Source organism: Trachypithecus francoisi, unplaced genomic scaffold (assembly GCF_009764315.1).
Source record: "Trachypithecus francoisi isolate TF-2019V2 unplaced genomic scaffold, Tfra_2.0 Lachesis_group1, whole genome shotgun sequence".
NCBI classification, from domain to species: Eukaryota; Metazoa; Chordata; class Mammalia; order Primates; family Cercopithecidae; genus Trachypithecus; species Trachypithecus francoisi.
In genome coordinates, this window is record NW_022681454.1 from 105,993,076 (window position 1) to 106,008,111 (window position 15,036).

The 15,036-nt window shown below is 43.2% G+C and overlaps 1 protein-coding gene across 1 annotated transcript in view; it reads left to right on the forward strand.

Annotated features, from left to right (window-relative positions):
- Positions 1-6,814: 6,814 nt before the first annotated feature.
- Positions 6,815-15,036, forward strand: part of SEC24B (SEC24 homolog B, COPII coat complex component) — a 112,680-nt gene continuing 104,458 nt past the window's right edge. The window contains 1 exon segment of the mRNA XM_033214970.1: positions 6,815-7,091. Coding sequence (XP_033070861.1) covers positions 6,965-7,091 — 127 coding nt within the window. The 5' untranslated portion in view covers positions 6,815-6,964.

The window sequence follows — 15,036 nt, forward strand, 5'->3', positions numbered from 1 at the left end:
TCAGCCTCCCGAATAGCTGGGACTACAGGCTCCCGCCACCTGGCCCGGCTAGTTTTTTGTATTTTTTAGTAGAGAAGGGGTTTCACCGTGTTAGCCAGGATGGTTTCGATCTCCTGACCTCATGATCCGCCCGTCTCGGCCTCCCAAAGTGCTGGGATTACAGGCTTGAGCCACCGCGCCCGGCCCACCTGGCTAATTTTTTAACTTTTTGTACAGACAAGGTCTCACTCTGTTGCCCAGGCTGGTCTCAAATTCCTGGGCTTAAGTGATCCTCCCACCTTGTCCTCCAAAACTGTTGGGATTACAGGCGTGAGCCACTGTGTCTGCCCCATTTTTTGTCTGGCATTATTATTATTATTATTTTTTTAAGAAACAGCTGTGCTTTACATTTTTCATGTAATTGAAGTTTATTCTTTCAACTAGTAAAAAAAGTTTTAAAACCAATCCTTTGTAACTCATAAATACCCCTTCTTATGATCTTTTAACTTAGTTTTACACGTAACAATAAATCTAGGCTGGGCATGGTGGCTCACACCCATAATCCCAGCACTTTGGGAGGCCAAGGCTGGAGGATCACTTGAGAGACCAGCCTGGGCAACACAGCGAGATGATAGAGACATCTCTATTAAAAATTTTGAAAATTAGCCCAGTGTGGTGTGGTGCACTCCTGTAATCCCAGCTGCTTGGGAGGCTGAGGATCACTTGAGCCTAGGAGGTTGAGACTGCAGTGAGCTGTGATTGCACCACTGCATTCCAGCCTAGGCAACAGAGTGAGACCCTATCTCAAATGAATGAATGAATATATAAATCTACCTTCTAGAGCCATAGTATAGCAACTTTGTCTCCTTCCAGCAGATGGCACTGAAGATTGTGCACAGTAATTTTAGTCTAGGGCAGTGCTTCCCAGCCTCTTCATGTCATAACACAGCTAGAAAAAAAGGATTTTTTTGTTGGGTAAAAGACAAGGATGCTTGCAGCCAAAGAAGACTAGCCTGAGGATCACTTGAGTACCCCTTAGCTGTCCCAGCGTCTGAAGAGGATTAATATCTTGGTACATCTTACAGTGAATTGCACTCATTCAGTGTGCCCTGGCATAGCGGTGCCCTGATGTAGGTCATCTTTTTATTAATTTGGGGCCTATTATGAGTTTATGTTTTAAAACTGTGCTTTATAAATATTAATCCCAACATCGATGTCAGTGAGAAAAAAGTGAGAATTTTGAAGGTGGTAGTAAGAGTGATGTGAAGATTTAAAAATGAAAATTCATAATAATAAATATACAATAAAGTAGTATGACCCAGTTGAAATTAGGAACAATTCTGAAAAGCAAAGAGTGACTCATGTCGTATGAAAATGCCATTTGCTATGGACTGAATTCCATACCCCCAAAATCCATATGTTGAAGCCCTAACACCCCATGTAACTGTATTCAAGAGAGGGCCTTTAAGGAGGTGATTAAGGTTAAATGCAGTCATAAAGGCAGAGCCTTGTCCAATAGAACTGGCGCCCTTATACCAAGAGACACCAGACAGCTTGCTCTCTCCGCATCTCTGCCTGCCATGTATGGACCAGTGAGAAGGTGGCCATCTACAAGCCAGGAGGAGAACCTTTACCAGAACCTGATCATGCTGGCATTCTCATCTCAGACTTTCAGCTTCCAGAATTGTGGGAAAACACATTTCTGTTGTTTAAGCCACCTCGTTTAAGGTATTTTGTTAAGGCAGCCAAAGCAGACTAATTCACCATTTTTCTATAACAAACAATAATTAGTAAGAAGAAAAGTAATTGGCAAAATGTACACACTGTTGACTATGCGATGAGAAGATCAGTGTCAACCTTGGGTGCCCATTAACACATTAGGAGATGGTTCAAGTATCTTAAAGGCCTAAGAAAGTAAAATTATGGAAAGCAAGGGTGCTAGGCCCATTTTAATCTGTACAACATCAACATGAGGGGTAGCAGGTGTGAATATACTGCAGCTGCTAAGAAGTTCCTTTAGGATCATCAAGGAGGGGCATTTCCTTCCTTAAGGGACTTCAAATGTAAATCCAACAAAAAATGCCCTTTAGAACCTTGCTACTCAAAGTGTGGTCCATGGATCAGCAGAATCAGCATCACCTGGGAACTTGCTAGAAATGCAGATTCTCACGTCATCCTAACCCTACCCAATAAGCATCTTCATTTTAACATGATCATCAAGAGATTCATACGTGCCTTAGTTTGGGGTGCACCACTATACAACTTACATCAGTAAAAAGGAGAAGGGTAAGCTTGGTTCTAAAGTTTCAAAGGACTGGCTCACTTTTCTGTTTTCTGGAAATGCATATGTGGCTTACTCTGAACTTGGGAGTATTGGGACTTATGAACAATGGACATTTTGGAACCTAACCTGTTCATATGTAAAAGAGTTTCTAAAGTTCCAAAATGGGTTCTATATTCCTCTAATTTTCTGAAACAGAGTACAGAGCATAATTTAATTTTTCTTTGTAATTGAGGGCCAAAGCTATGAATATCTGTTTTGATCCTGAGATATGGTGATGTCATAAAGCGCTTTCAAGTTATGAAGCAGGTATTTGGTATATGACAGTTCCCTTCACTTTATTTCCATCAGTATATTAGGTTATACATTTCTCAGATGGCAGAGACTTGTGGACTATGTTTATCATATTTCCAGTGGAATAAATAGGGTTGTTCAATGTAACTAATTATGTCAGACTACCATGCATTTTTAATTCATTTTTCTAATTTTTTTGTTTTCCCTGTGCTTATTCTGCCAACTAATAGTGATTGCTCCTCTTAAACTACCTATATTAACAGCATTTCCTTCCCTTGTCTTGTGATTCATAGTTTCTAATCTGCCATGGGCTAGATAAGTGTGTAACTACAGAAATCACAGCATATCTGAAATAACAGCCAAATAGTTTATCTGACAGAGATTTCCCGTAAGTGCATGCAGTATTGTTCATGAGTTGACTATGTGGTAATTATTTGCCTAATAATCTCATCTTTTATTTTTCTTTTAGTATCTTAGTTGTGTTTTAGACCACTGAAATGTAAATGAGAGTTAAATGACATCAATATAAGTTATCAAATATTATTAAAGTCAGTAAAATTATTTATTCTTATGATAATGAGTAGTGAAACTCAAACTGGAAAGCCATAATGAAAAGAAGAAACAAAGATTCACTAAGAGCAGAAAACAAACAAGAAAAACCACAGCCAGTTTTTTTTTTTAATTCAAGAAATATAAATACAAGTCAATGGGAATATATAGAAAAGTTTCTGCATACCTTTGAGAATAGACCATACCTTATTCATTTTTGTATCCCTAATACCTAGCCTATTACAAATGTAATACATCTGTAAATGGATCAGATAAAGGAGGAGAAAGAAGAAAATTGTTTCTTCATATTAGGAGAGGGACACCTCATAGAGAATGCCACTAAAAGGGAAGGAGTGATCTACAAACGCCAAATGTGATTTAAAAACTAGAGAATAAAAAGCCTGGTGGAGGAATATGGAAAGCCAGGCTACAATAAAGAATTGACATTTCTTGGCTGGGCATGGTAATCCCAGCACTTTGGGAGGCCGAGGCAGGCAGATCACCTGAGGTCAGGAGTTCAAGACCACCCTGGCCAACATGGTAAAACCCCATTATCTACTAAAAATACAACAACTAGCCAGGAGTGATGGTGTATACCTGTAGTCCCAGCTACTCAGGAGGCTGAGGCAGGAGAATCTCTTGAGGCCAGGAGGTGGAGGTTACAGAGAGCCAAGATGGTGCCACTGAACTCCAGACTGGGTGACAGTCTCAAGAAAAAAAAAAAAAAGCTGACATTTCTTGATAGGTGTTCAGTTGTCCAAGGCTCCCACTTCTGTTACACAGAATAGAGTCCTAAGTTGGGGATGACAAACAGTAACACACGTGTTATTTCACTTGCATATATGCAGCAGAGATTAATTCAATTACCCACTCTTTCTCACTGAACACAGACTTAGCCTCAGCATCTGTATCAACACTACACCTCAAAGAATCTGAGTTGACACAGGAAACATCATAATTGCCATTTGTGACACTGTGATCACAAATCCACAAAATACCACTTTTATTGGTCTGTAAAAGATTGAAGAGATGTCCTGAAAGAAAGGACCATCACCTTCCAAAGTAAGAGAATGAATCAATTCAGCTTAACTTTGCTATTCAAAAGCAGTGGTCCTCAAACTTTCCCAAGCATCAGAATTGCCTGGAGAGCTTGCTGTAGGGCCCTATCTCCCAGGCTTCTGAATCAGTAGGTCCAGGATTTGGGCCCATAAATCTGCATTTCAAAAACTCTGAGATCTACCATTATAAAGTATACTGGAACAAATTCGAAATATGAAAAACTGAAAATCTTTTGACAGCAAGATAGTAAATCATAACTAGCATAGCTTTATGAAGAAAAATGTAAATTAACGCAGTATAATTTATAGTAAAGCAATGGTCTGGAGCTAAATAAACCTTGGTTTGATCTCTGGTTCTGCTAATTATAGGTTCATGATTTTTGCTAAGTTTACTTGAGCTCTATAAGCATTAGTTTCTTCACAGATAAAATAAGGATAAGAAAAATATCCCGTGGAGTTACTGTTAGGAATAAATAGAAAAAAATACATACTTAAAGTTACAAGCACAGTGCCTAGTAGATGGTTCAATCCTGTTCGTTCAATTCTTCATCCTTTTTTTCCATTAAAGCAAAAGAGTGAAATATTTTCATAAAGGTTGTAGGGTTTGTTGGGAGGAAAAATATCTACCTTCTAGAAGGGGTGCCATGGCAGCGACAGCACAAGGTCCATGTGGGGTGCCTGTAACGAAAGAAAGGCAAATGAATGTATAATACTTAACATAAGTTTTGCATGGCATTGGAGCCTTCATAAGGAAATGAAGACCTGAAGAAACCTGAGTGTTTTATACTAGGTTTGATGAAGAGTAGACTCTTATGGAAAAATGTGATGACAAAAAGGTGAGCTAACGGCAGTAAACTGGGGGAAACCTACCAAGGCCTACTCATTTAGAATCCTCTTGGCTCTGTCTTCACAGAAAAGATTGCTTATTTTCTCCAGGTATAGGGAGGGCATCTCTTACATGAGGGTCTTAGACCTGCTTCACGGGAAGGTCAGAGTCCTCACACCTGCCATTTCTCAAATTTCATCAGCTTAAAATATTCAATATGCTAAGGTGTTATATTTTGGGGTAGTGTGCCCTGAACACCATCATAAACATGCTAGAAAAATTCTACAGCAAATTAGTGGACAAGGGGAAGCAGCTTAGGTATTAAAGATTGTGGAGAAGCTCTATTAAAACATAGGGCTCCAATCCTCCTCTTAAGGAGTCTCCCCTTAGGAGACAGGGTTCACTTTCATCCCATACACTTCTGATTAAAATGAGCCTCTTATACCCAGGAGACTACATTCCAGGTGCAGAAAGCCAATTACCTAGTTATTCCCTTACCCACGTAATTATAGACCTTAATCCAAATTCAAAGGACTCCTGGGAGATGCTGAAATCTGTAATTGTGTAATCTCTTTGATGAAGCACAGAGTGTGATCTTTTGCTCGTGTGGGGCTAGGTTTCTGTGGAGAAGCTGGAAACGCTGTGGAAAAAAGAGTTTGCCCCTTTTATGTACACGGACTCTAATGTAGTTGAAATTCCTAGAAGTCAAAGGTATAAATCTAACTACTAAAATCCTATTTGTAGTTCATTTAGTGCATTAAAATACCCGTTATTAATTTACGGCAACAACTAAAGGGAAGCTTTGTATTATTCTAGGACTACAATGCAATTTATGCTTTGCATAATGATTCAGGAAATGACTTGGTGCTCCAGAAATACCATCTTGCTAGATACCATTCTGAATCCAGTGTTTCCGAGCAATCTCATGTCCGATACAGAATGATGACATACTCAGGATTCCAAGCCGGCAAAATGACTTGGGTAATGTAGTCTAGGGCCTGCCAGTGAGTATGCTGAGACAGACCAGAAAGACTTAAAAGATTCCACTAATGTAGACAAAGCAAGCTGAACCACAACTTCTCCGAACACCAACAGGATGCGCCAACACTTGACAAAACAAAAAAAAAGAAGATAAAGTTTGTCTTCCAGTATTCCCTTACCCTATTTTCCCCTTCCTCTTCCCTACTTTATCAGTGGGAAAAGTTCTCAATAATGCAATTCTTATTGAGATTCTTGTGTTTATCAGAGAAATGTTTCCTCTTTCTTTGTCAAGGAATTATATATTCCCAACAGACATGGAGCTTGAATGCTTTATTTCCTTTGGAATTAAGAAAGGGGAGGTGGGGGAATCAAAAACTAAAAACCAAACCCAAGCCACTGTTCCTCTTCGAGGAAGGGTGGGTGGGTCAGTCGGATCTGGCGTTGCCTGAGCTCCGTTGCCCGCAGCTCTCAAGTTCGCCTCCCAGTAATGCCGGGCCCAGCCTCGCCGTGGTCAGTCGAGCCTCTGCCCAAGGTGGGAGCGGGCCACCCGGTCCCTTCACCCACTGAGGCCCAGGCCTCCCGCCTCAACACTAAGGTAGCCTGGCCGGGCCCGAGCAGCAGTCGCGGTGCCGGCACTGTGGCCGTGGAACCCCGAGCCAGCCTCAGGCCTGGGCCAGCTCGGCTCCGGCCTGCAGGGGGCGCTGCGGCGACACCGGCGCGAGGCCCGCGCGTGCGGGAAGCGACCCCAAGTGTAAGTCCCGCGGCGTGGGGCGCGTGGGGCAAGGCGGAGCGACTCAGGATCCCCGCGCCTGCGGGGGCCGCCGAGCGGCGGCGCTGGGCTTGAGGAGGAGCGTGAGCACCTGAGCCGCGGTCCCGGGTTACACCCTCAGTGACGCCAGGCGCGTTCCTTCCTCTTCCTCTCGCCTCTCCGGCCCCGCCTTCTCTTCCCTCCGCCCACCTCTCCGAAGCGGAGCCGCCGTCGCCAGCAGCGCCGTAATGTCGGACCCCGCCGGGTCCCCTCACCCGGCCGCCAGCGCCCGGATCCCGCCCAAGTTCGGCGGAGCGGCCGCCTCAGGAGCCGCAGCGCCCGCGGGCCCGGCCCCGGCGCCGCACCAGCAGAACGGTGAGGCGGGCGGCTCGGGCGGAGCGCGGGGCCTAGCACCGGCTGGGCAGCCTGCGCGGCCACATCGGGGCGGGGCTGGCCGGGAAGGGCGTCCGGGGCCAGGCCCTGCCCGAGGGAGGGGAGCGGGCGCGGTGCGGAGGCTGCGGGGTCCGCGCTGGGCGCGGGTCGAGGGCAGGGAAGGCGCGGCGCGGGGCGCGCGGGGGTGGGACGCCCCTGGCGTGGGGCCGGGGTCGGCGTGGGAAAGCTGGGGCCGGGGGTGTTTATGTAATGCGACCCCGGGCCGGAAACCGCCGGGGGCGAGTAGGAGCGACTGAAAAGCTGGGAGCCCGTGTAGTAAAACCCAGTTACCCAGCCTGGGCGCAGGCGAGTTGCCCCGAGCGACCTCTTGGCTGCGGAAGCGGGCCAGAAGCCGAGGCCGCAGAGTGCGTGGTCTGGGGAAGGCTGGTGCAGCCACCCAGCAGGGTGGATTGTGCCCTTCCTGTCTCAGGAAAATTGTTTCGGTTACTGAGGCCCAGCGAACACGCTGCCTTGAGGAAACTTAAGTTTGCACTCAAGTTTGTAGACAAAAGGGTGTAAATATGCTATATAAGTGTAACTGTAACCCTGACCCAGTTCGGCCTCAAGATCTGTCATTGCCGCTGCGGCTGCTGCTCGAGCTTTTGGAGTTTGCTTGTAGTGTCTGAAAGGGAGCAGGTGTAAACGGATTTAAACGAACATCTTTAGATCTGAGTGTTTTTCCTAGCTCCACTTTCAGAGATGGAAAAACGTGCCAGAGTTGGCCCTGCTTTGAGGCAAGGCCTTCATACAGGCGGCAGCCAAATGCAACACGAAAGCCGCTTTCATATTAAGGTCGTGGGCTTTTAGTAGGCTGCAAAATGATCGTCTCTAGGATATGCATTCCCTAATGCTGAGATTTGGAATGTTCGAGGATAGGGGCCAAGGGTGGGGGAATTCTCCTTATAGGCTTGATAATATGTCAGATGAGAACCTTGGAAAGTAATTGACTGAATTTGGAAAAATACCTCTGTCCTGTGTTGGTACGAGAACCAAACTACATTAGTACTCTCCAAATGATTGACCCGTTTTATCTAATTTCCTAGTGAAAATCTACTGAACTTTATGAATTAGTTTAACCAACCTCTAAGTTTTACAACTGATGCTTTTCAAATATGAAGTGTATCGTTTGTCCTGAGAAGCAGAGGTTGATTTTTTTTTCAATAAACAAAAGTGATACTTTAGCCTCAATATTCTTTGGATCAGCCTTACCTATCAATATTACATGCTGTACACTCAGTAGTCATTGTTTACTATAATCACTTTTGGATATGACCAGGGTTACTGGTGTTGTACACCTGAGCAAATGTAAAAATATTATTTGTGAGCAGCGTTTGTTCTTGTAACCTTAATATAAGTTCTTGTTTTTGTTTTTAAAATATCTTTATGAAGGAACTAGAAGACGATAATGTAGTAAAAGAGCCCAAGTCTTTTAGAACATTGTAGACTCATGTTTACCAGTGATTCAAGGATTATGTCTTTCCTTGATTTTTTTGAATATGCATTATCATCTTAGTGAACAGTTTTTAAAGTGGCAAATGTTTATTTCAACCTTATAAATTTTGTGAACACTCAAGAATGCCAGGATATGTACTCAGCCAAGTGTAATCAGAATGTTAAAATCTGTAAGAACAAATCAATGTTTGGATGCTAAATACAGATGATGCTTGAGTTCTCCGGTTTATAATCACTACTTTCCTTTAATGTTGCAATAATCATTTCAACATTTTTTGCGTGCTTACCAGTTGGGTACTCAAGGTTAAGGTAGTAGATGAGACAGAGTTCCTGCCTCTCTCCTAACTTGCCCTGTATTTGATAATGTTTGAATTGGTTTTGGCTAGCCTTGAGGGACTGGACAGATTGGGGTGGGAGGGAAAGGTTGTCTGTAGCAGAGGTTACAGCATGAACTAAAGTTTGGAAATATGAAAGTGCAGGGCAGGCTTGGAAAGTGAAAGGAGTCAAGAGGTGCAGAGGGTGCTGGGTGGCATGGGAAGCCAAGACATTGAGGCTGAAAGGGACAGGTTAAAAGGGGTCATGTTGCAGAAAGGCCTTAAATGTTATGCTAGGAAATTTGAAAGTTATGGTAACATATAAGAACTAGGGTCAGGTAGAGACAAGGTCTCCCTGTGTTGCCCAGGCTGGTCTGCTGGGCTCAAGTGATCCTCACACCTCATCCTCCAGAAGGATTTTTGTTTTCGTGGAAGGGATTAGTTTAAGTAGAGAAACAAGATTGAGACACAAAACAAAATCTTGTTTTGTTTGCTGATCTCAAAAAAAAAAAAAGTTTGCTACATGGTATCAGCATCTAGTAAGCAGTCACTTGGGTTTCTCGTTTATTTTTCGGCCCTACATAAAGTAGGTAGCCTTTTAATATAGCTCTGTGGAATTCCAGACATGGTGAAAAAGAAATAGGTCAGAAATATGAGCGTAAAACAGAATTGTGAAACTGGAATGGTACCCAGAGATCACTTACTTCAGTGTTGTGGTGTAATATGAAATACATTTGACCTTTGTCCTGGGTTCCTGAAACAGCTCCTAAAACCCTTGTAATTTCCTGAGTGATAGGAGTGTCGCTTGTTACTCACAAGGAGCCTGTTTTGATCACATTTGAGTTTATGCTAATGAAATGACTTAGGATGGGTCTCCTAGACAGCCTCAGGCTGGAGCTGGTCACCAGAAAGACCAAGTGATTACAGAGTTGGGACTTTCAGTCCCCACCCATCATCCCCTTTGAAGGGAAGTGGATAGGCTAGAGATGAAGCTTTATAAAAATTCTAGAACAGTAAGATTTGGTGACCTGGGTTGCTGAACATGTGACCTGGGTTGCTGAACATGTGGAGATGCTGGGAGGGTGGCGACACCTGCCCCCATCCTTTGCCCTGTACATCTCTTTCATTTGGCTGTTCATCTGTATCCTTTATAATAAACAATATTAAGTGTTTTCCTGAGTTCCACAAGCCCTTCTACCAAAGTGATTGAACCTAAGGAGGGGGTAGTAGAAGCTCCAGTTTATAGCTGGTTCCTCAGAAGTACAGATGGCAACCTGCTACTTACGATACTTATGAAAGGCATCTCACGTAGGGAGCAGTCTTGTGGGACTGAACCCTTAATCTGTGGGATCTGAGTCTAACTTCAGGTAGGTATCTGACTCAGGGATCTGAGTCTAACTTCAGGTCAGAATTGAATTGAATTGGAGGACACCTAGTTGGTGCCTGCTGGGGAAAAATAAAAACAAAAATTCACACATCTGGTCACAGAAGTGGTCTGTGCAGAATGAGAGTACAGTGAAAAAAGTTTTTTGGTTTTTATTGTTTGTTTTAGAGACAGGGTGTCACTCTGCCACCTAGTAGAGTCAGTGGCTACATCATAGCTAAGTGTAGCCTCAATCTCCTGGGCTCAAGTGAACCTGCTGCCTCAGCTTCCCAAGTAACTAGGACTACAGGTATGCATCACCACTCTTGGCTAATTATTTTTATTTTTATAGAGACTGAATTTCACCATGTAGCCCAGGTTGTTCTCAAACTCCTGGCCTAAAGCGATCCTCCTGCCTACACCTACCAAAGTCTTGGGATTACAGGTGTGAGCCCCTGGGCTGGGCCCTGTTTTTTCTTTTGCAAGTGGTTAGCAAATGGCAAAGTTTTTTTGTTTGTTTGAAACGGAGCCTCACTCTGTCTTCCAGGCTGGAGTGCGGTGGTGCAATCTCAGCACACTGCAACCTCCGCCTCCTGGGTTCAAGCGATTCTTCTGCCTTAGCCTCCTGAGTAGCAGGGACTACAGGCGCATGCCACCACTCCTGGCTAATTTTTGTATTTTTAGTAGAGATGGAGTTTCACCATTTTGGCCAGGATGGTCTCCATCTCCTGACCTCGCGATCCACCCGCCTCAGCCTCCCAAAGTGCTCGGATTACAGACGTGAGCCTCTAAGCCTGGCCCACAAACTTTTTTTTTTTAAGATTTGTTTTTCCAAAGGGCGTTGTATATAGATCCCTGATAGAGAAATCAGAAAAAAGCAAAGTGGTTGTGGTTAAAATAGAAGTAGAGGTTCAGTTGTTTTTAAGCACAGTTTGAAAAACACAGAGTTCAGTTCCCTAATTTTACAGATGAAATGAAGATTCAGAAAGGTTAAGTAGGTACATTTTCTACCAATTCTGTGAAAGCTTTGTGAGGGTAGCAGTTTTTTCTGTCTCTTGTTCACGTTGTATAATGAGAGCCTATAACAGTATAGGCAAGTTACAGGTATTCATTAGACGTGTATTAAATGAAGTCTATTTTGTTTCTCCTAATTCCAACTCCAGGTCTCTTTTTTAAAATATTTATTTATTTGTTTCAGAGACAGAATCTCACTCTGTCACCCAGGCTGGAGTAGTGTTGCCATCATAGCTCACTGCACCCTTGAACTCCTGGGCTCAATCTGTCTTCCTACCACGGCCTCCTGAGTAGCTGGGACTATAGGTGTGTGCCACCATACACAGCTAACTTTAAAAAAAAAATTGTAGAGACTGATCTCAAACTCCTGGCTTCAAGTGATCCTCCCATCTGGACCTTCCAAAGTACTGGGATTACAGGCATGAGCCACCGTGCCCAGCCTAAAGATTTCTTTCTGTTAACAGACTCTAAGAAAATTCTTTTTAGAAACTTTGATGTTTGAGAAGAGTAAGGAATAGGCAGAAAACCGAGTCTTCATGATCACTTATACTTGTTTTGTAAGTGTAACTGCTAGCATGTTTCCTCCGCTTATTCGAAGATACAGCTTGACTTGATTGAGTCTGTTAAATCTTTCTCTTAAACTTCCTTCCTTGGTGTTGTATTTCTATCCTTCATTTTTCATTGCGCAATATATGGATTTTTAGAACTATTTGTATTTCCATACCAAGCATTAATTGAATATTTCTTACCTTTTACTTTGCCTTTTGGGATTCCTTGCAAAGCTGAGTCCTCAAACATAGGAAGACTGACTAAAATAATACCCTGGTAATGATCTTGTTGGGAGGTCGGGGGCGGGGGCAGTCAGATTTAATAATAAGCTGCTGGTTTTTAATTTTACTTTTAGGAAGCAAATGGTGCTCATTTTCAAATGAAAGCATATTTTAATCCTTCCATATGCCCTTTTCCAGAATGAAACTACAGTTTTATCACTTTAATTGTCAATAATGCAAGAAAGATGAGATAGTAATGGGAATTACTAGAATTCACTATGGAAGATGTAAATAAACATTCATACAGCAGTACTATAGGGTCAGTCACCGGAAACTCTTAAACGTTGAGGGCACATGCAACATTTAAAATGATGTAAATTCTCCCTAGTGTATCTCACATAAGTTACTTTTGATCAGAGCCACATCAGTGTCTCAGGTTTCTTGTCTTCCTTTATAGCTAACCGGAAGCATCAGGTCCTCTCATGAATATACCCCTATGGTATTAAAGTAACTGTGTCTGAATACATAATTTCCTTCTAAGCTGGTTTTTTTTTTTTTTTTTGAGACTGAGTTTCAGTCTTGTTGACCAGGCTGGAGTGCAATGGCGCAATCTCAGCAGACCGCAACCTCTGCCTCCCGGGTTCAAGGGATTCTCCTACCTCAGCCTCCCAAGTAGCTGGGATTACAGGCATGCGCCACCATGCCTGGCTAATTTTGTATTTTTAGTAGAGACAGGGTTTCTCCATGTTGGTCAGGCTGGTCTGAAACTCCCAACCTCAGGTGATCCACCCACCTCAGCCTCCCAAAGTACTGGGATTACAGGCGTGAGTCACCGCGCCAAGCTCTAAGCTGATTAATAGATATCTCAAAGATCTTAAAGTAGGCTGGGCATGGTGGCTCATGCCTTTTAATCCCAGCACTTCGGGAGGCTGAGGCGGGCAGATCACCTGAGGTCGGGAGTTCGAGACCAGCCTGGCCAACATGATGAAACCCCGTCTCTACTAAAAATACAAAAATTAGCTGGGCATGGTGGCAGGCGCCTGTAATCCGAGCTACTTGGGAGGCTGAAGCAGGAGAATTGCTTGAACCCGGGAGGCGAAGGTTGTGATGAGCTGAGATCATGCCGTCACACTCCAGCCTGGGGCACAAGAGCGAGGCTTTGTCTCAGAAAAAAAGATCTTAAAGTATTCACTCCATATGTAAGCAAGTGTCTTATATCTGGGTTTAGTTTTTATTTTTAATTGCTATATATATTGCTTTAGTTGTTTGCAGTGTCTTTTTACTCCCCCTCCCCCTAGGTTTCTGGGATTGTAGCAGTAATTAATTTTGTAAACCATATTCATTGCCACCACTACTATTTCATGTTACTTTATCTTTCCAATTCATGTGTAATCCCTGAAGTATTTTATGCTAAAGGTATTAAAATAGAATAATTTTCTTTCCTAGAAATGAGGCCTCTTCATTGTCAGCATTTAGAAAAGATCATGTTATATATTTTCTTTTTTTTTTTTTTTTTTGAGACAGAGTCTCGCTCTGTCGCCCAGGCTGGAGTGCAGTGGCCGGATCTCAGCTCACTGCAAGCTCCGCCTCCCGGGTTTACGCCATTCTCCTGCCTCAGCCTCCCAAGTAGCTGGGACTACAGGCGCCCGCCACCTCGCCCGGCTAGTTTTTTGTATTTTTTTAGTAGAGACGGGGTTTCACCGTGTTCGCCAGGATGGTCTCGATCTCCTGACCTTGTGATCCGCCCGTCTCGGCCTCCCAAAGTGCTGGGATTACAAGCTTGAGCCACCGCGCCCGGCCTATATATTTTCATCTCTGGAGAAGCCACTATTTTCAATAGGCTAAGCATACTCAGACTTGTCCAGAAGGTGTGGATTAGTGAAAAGGTTATAGGCTTTGATACAGCCCAAATTTTTGTGGAGAAACTTACTTAACATGCTTCAGGGTGTAATGATACCTTTCTTACAGAGTTGTTGAGAGAATTACATTAAATGAGGTACTATTTTTAAAGTACTTAGCCCTAGAAGGGGCTTAGCAATTAGAGTCCTTCCCTTCCATTTTCTTCAGAACACCATTTCATAAATTCTTCAGGTAGCAGAAATCATATGGGTTTTGTTCATCATATGCCCAGTAGTAGCAGCTTGTAATAGACACTCAATTAAGTGAACTTAGCTTCCTATTCATTGCTGCTTTTGAAGACTGGCCACTGACAGGACTCTGTGTGCCAGCTCCCTCTCCCCTTTTTTGTATTTAAGGCTCAATCGCTATTTTAGTCTTATCTTTATTTTTTCTGCTTTCCAGTCCTCCATCCCTTACGTCCACAAATGTATTCTTGGAAGGTTTCTGGTAATAGGCCATCTACCTTAGCTAGTTTGCTTATGGAAAGATAAGTTTAATGGGTTTTAAGTTTTCTAAAATTGTGTGCCAAAAGTCATTTGTAACAGGAACTGAGGAAAAGCGGGATGAAGTATTGAGAGGGAGTGGTAAAAATCATGTCTTGCCTAGCCAGTGGCCAAGTCTTAACTTGTTTTCCTTAGGATTTCTGATTAATGGGTATTGTGAAATGAGCAATAAGCCTGGCTTTGGAACCAGCAATGCCTGGCTTCTTTACTACTTACCAATGATTTGAATTCATATGCATTAGTGAGCTTTCGTGGCCCTGTTTATTTGCATATAAAAGATGATAGTGATACTTCACAGAATTGTTTGAGAAGCATCTCAGATTATATGTAGAAAAGCAAGGTATCTGGCATGCAGTAGATTCTGAACCAATATTAGTTTTCTTTTCTTTCTTTTTTTTTTTTTTGAGACAGGGCCTCACTTTGTCACCCAGGCTGGAGTGCAGTGATATGATCACAGCTCACTGCAGTCTTGACCTCCCCGGGTTAAGGTGATTCTCTCACTTCAGCCTCCTGAGTAGCTAGGACTACAGGGGCATGCCACTATGCCCAGCTAATTTTTGTATTTTTTGTAGA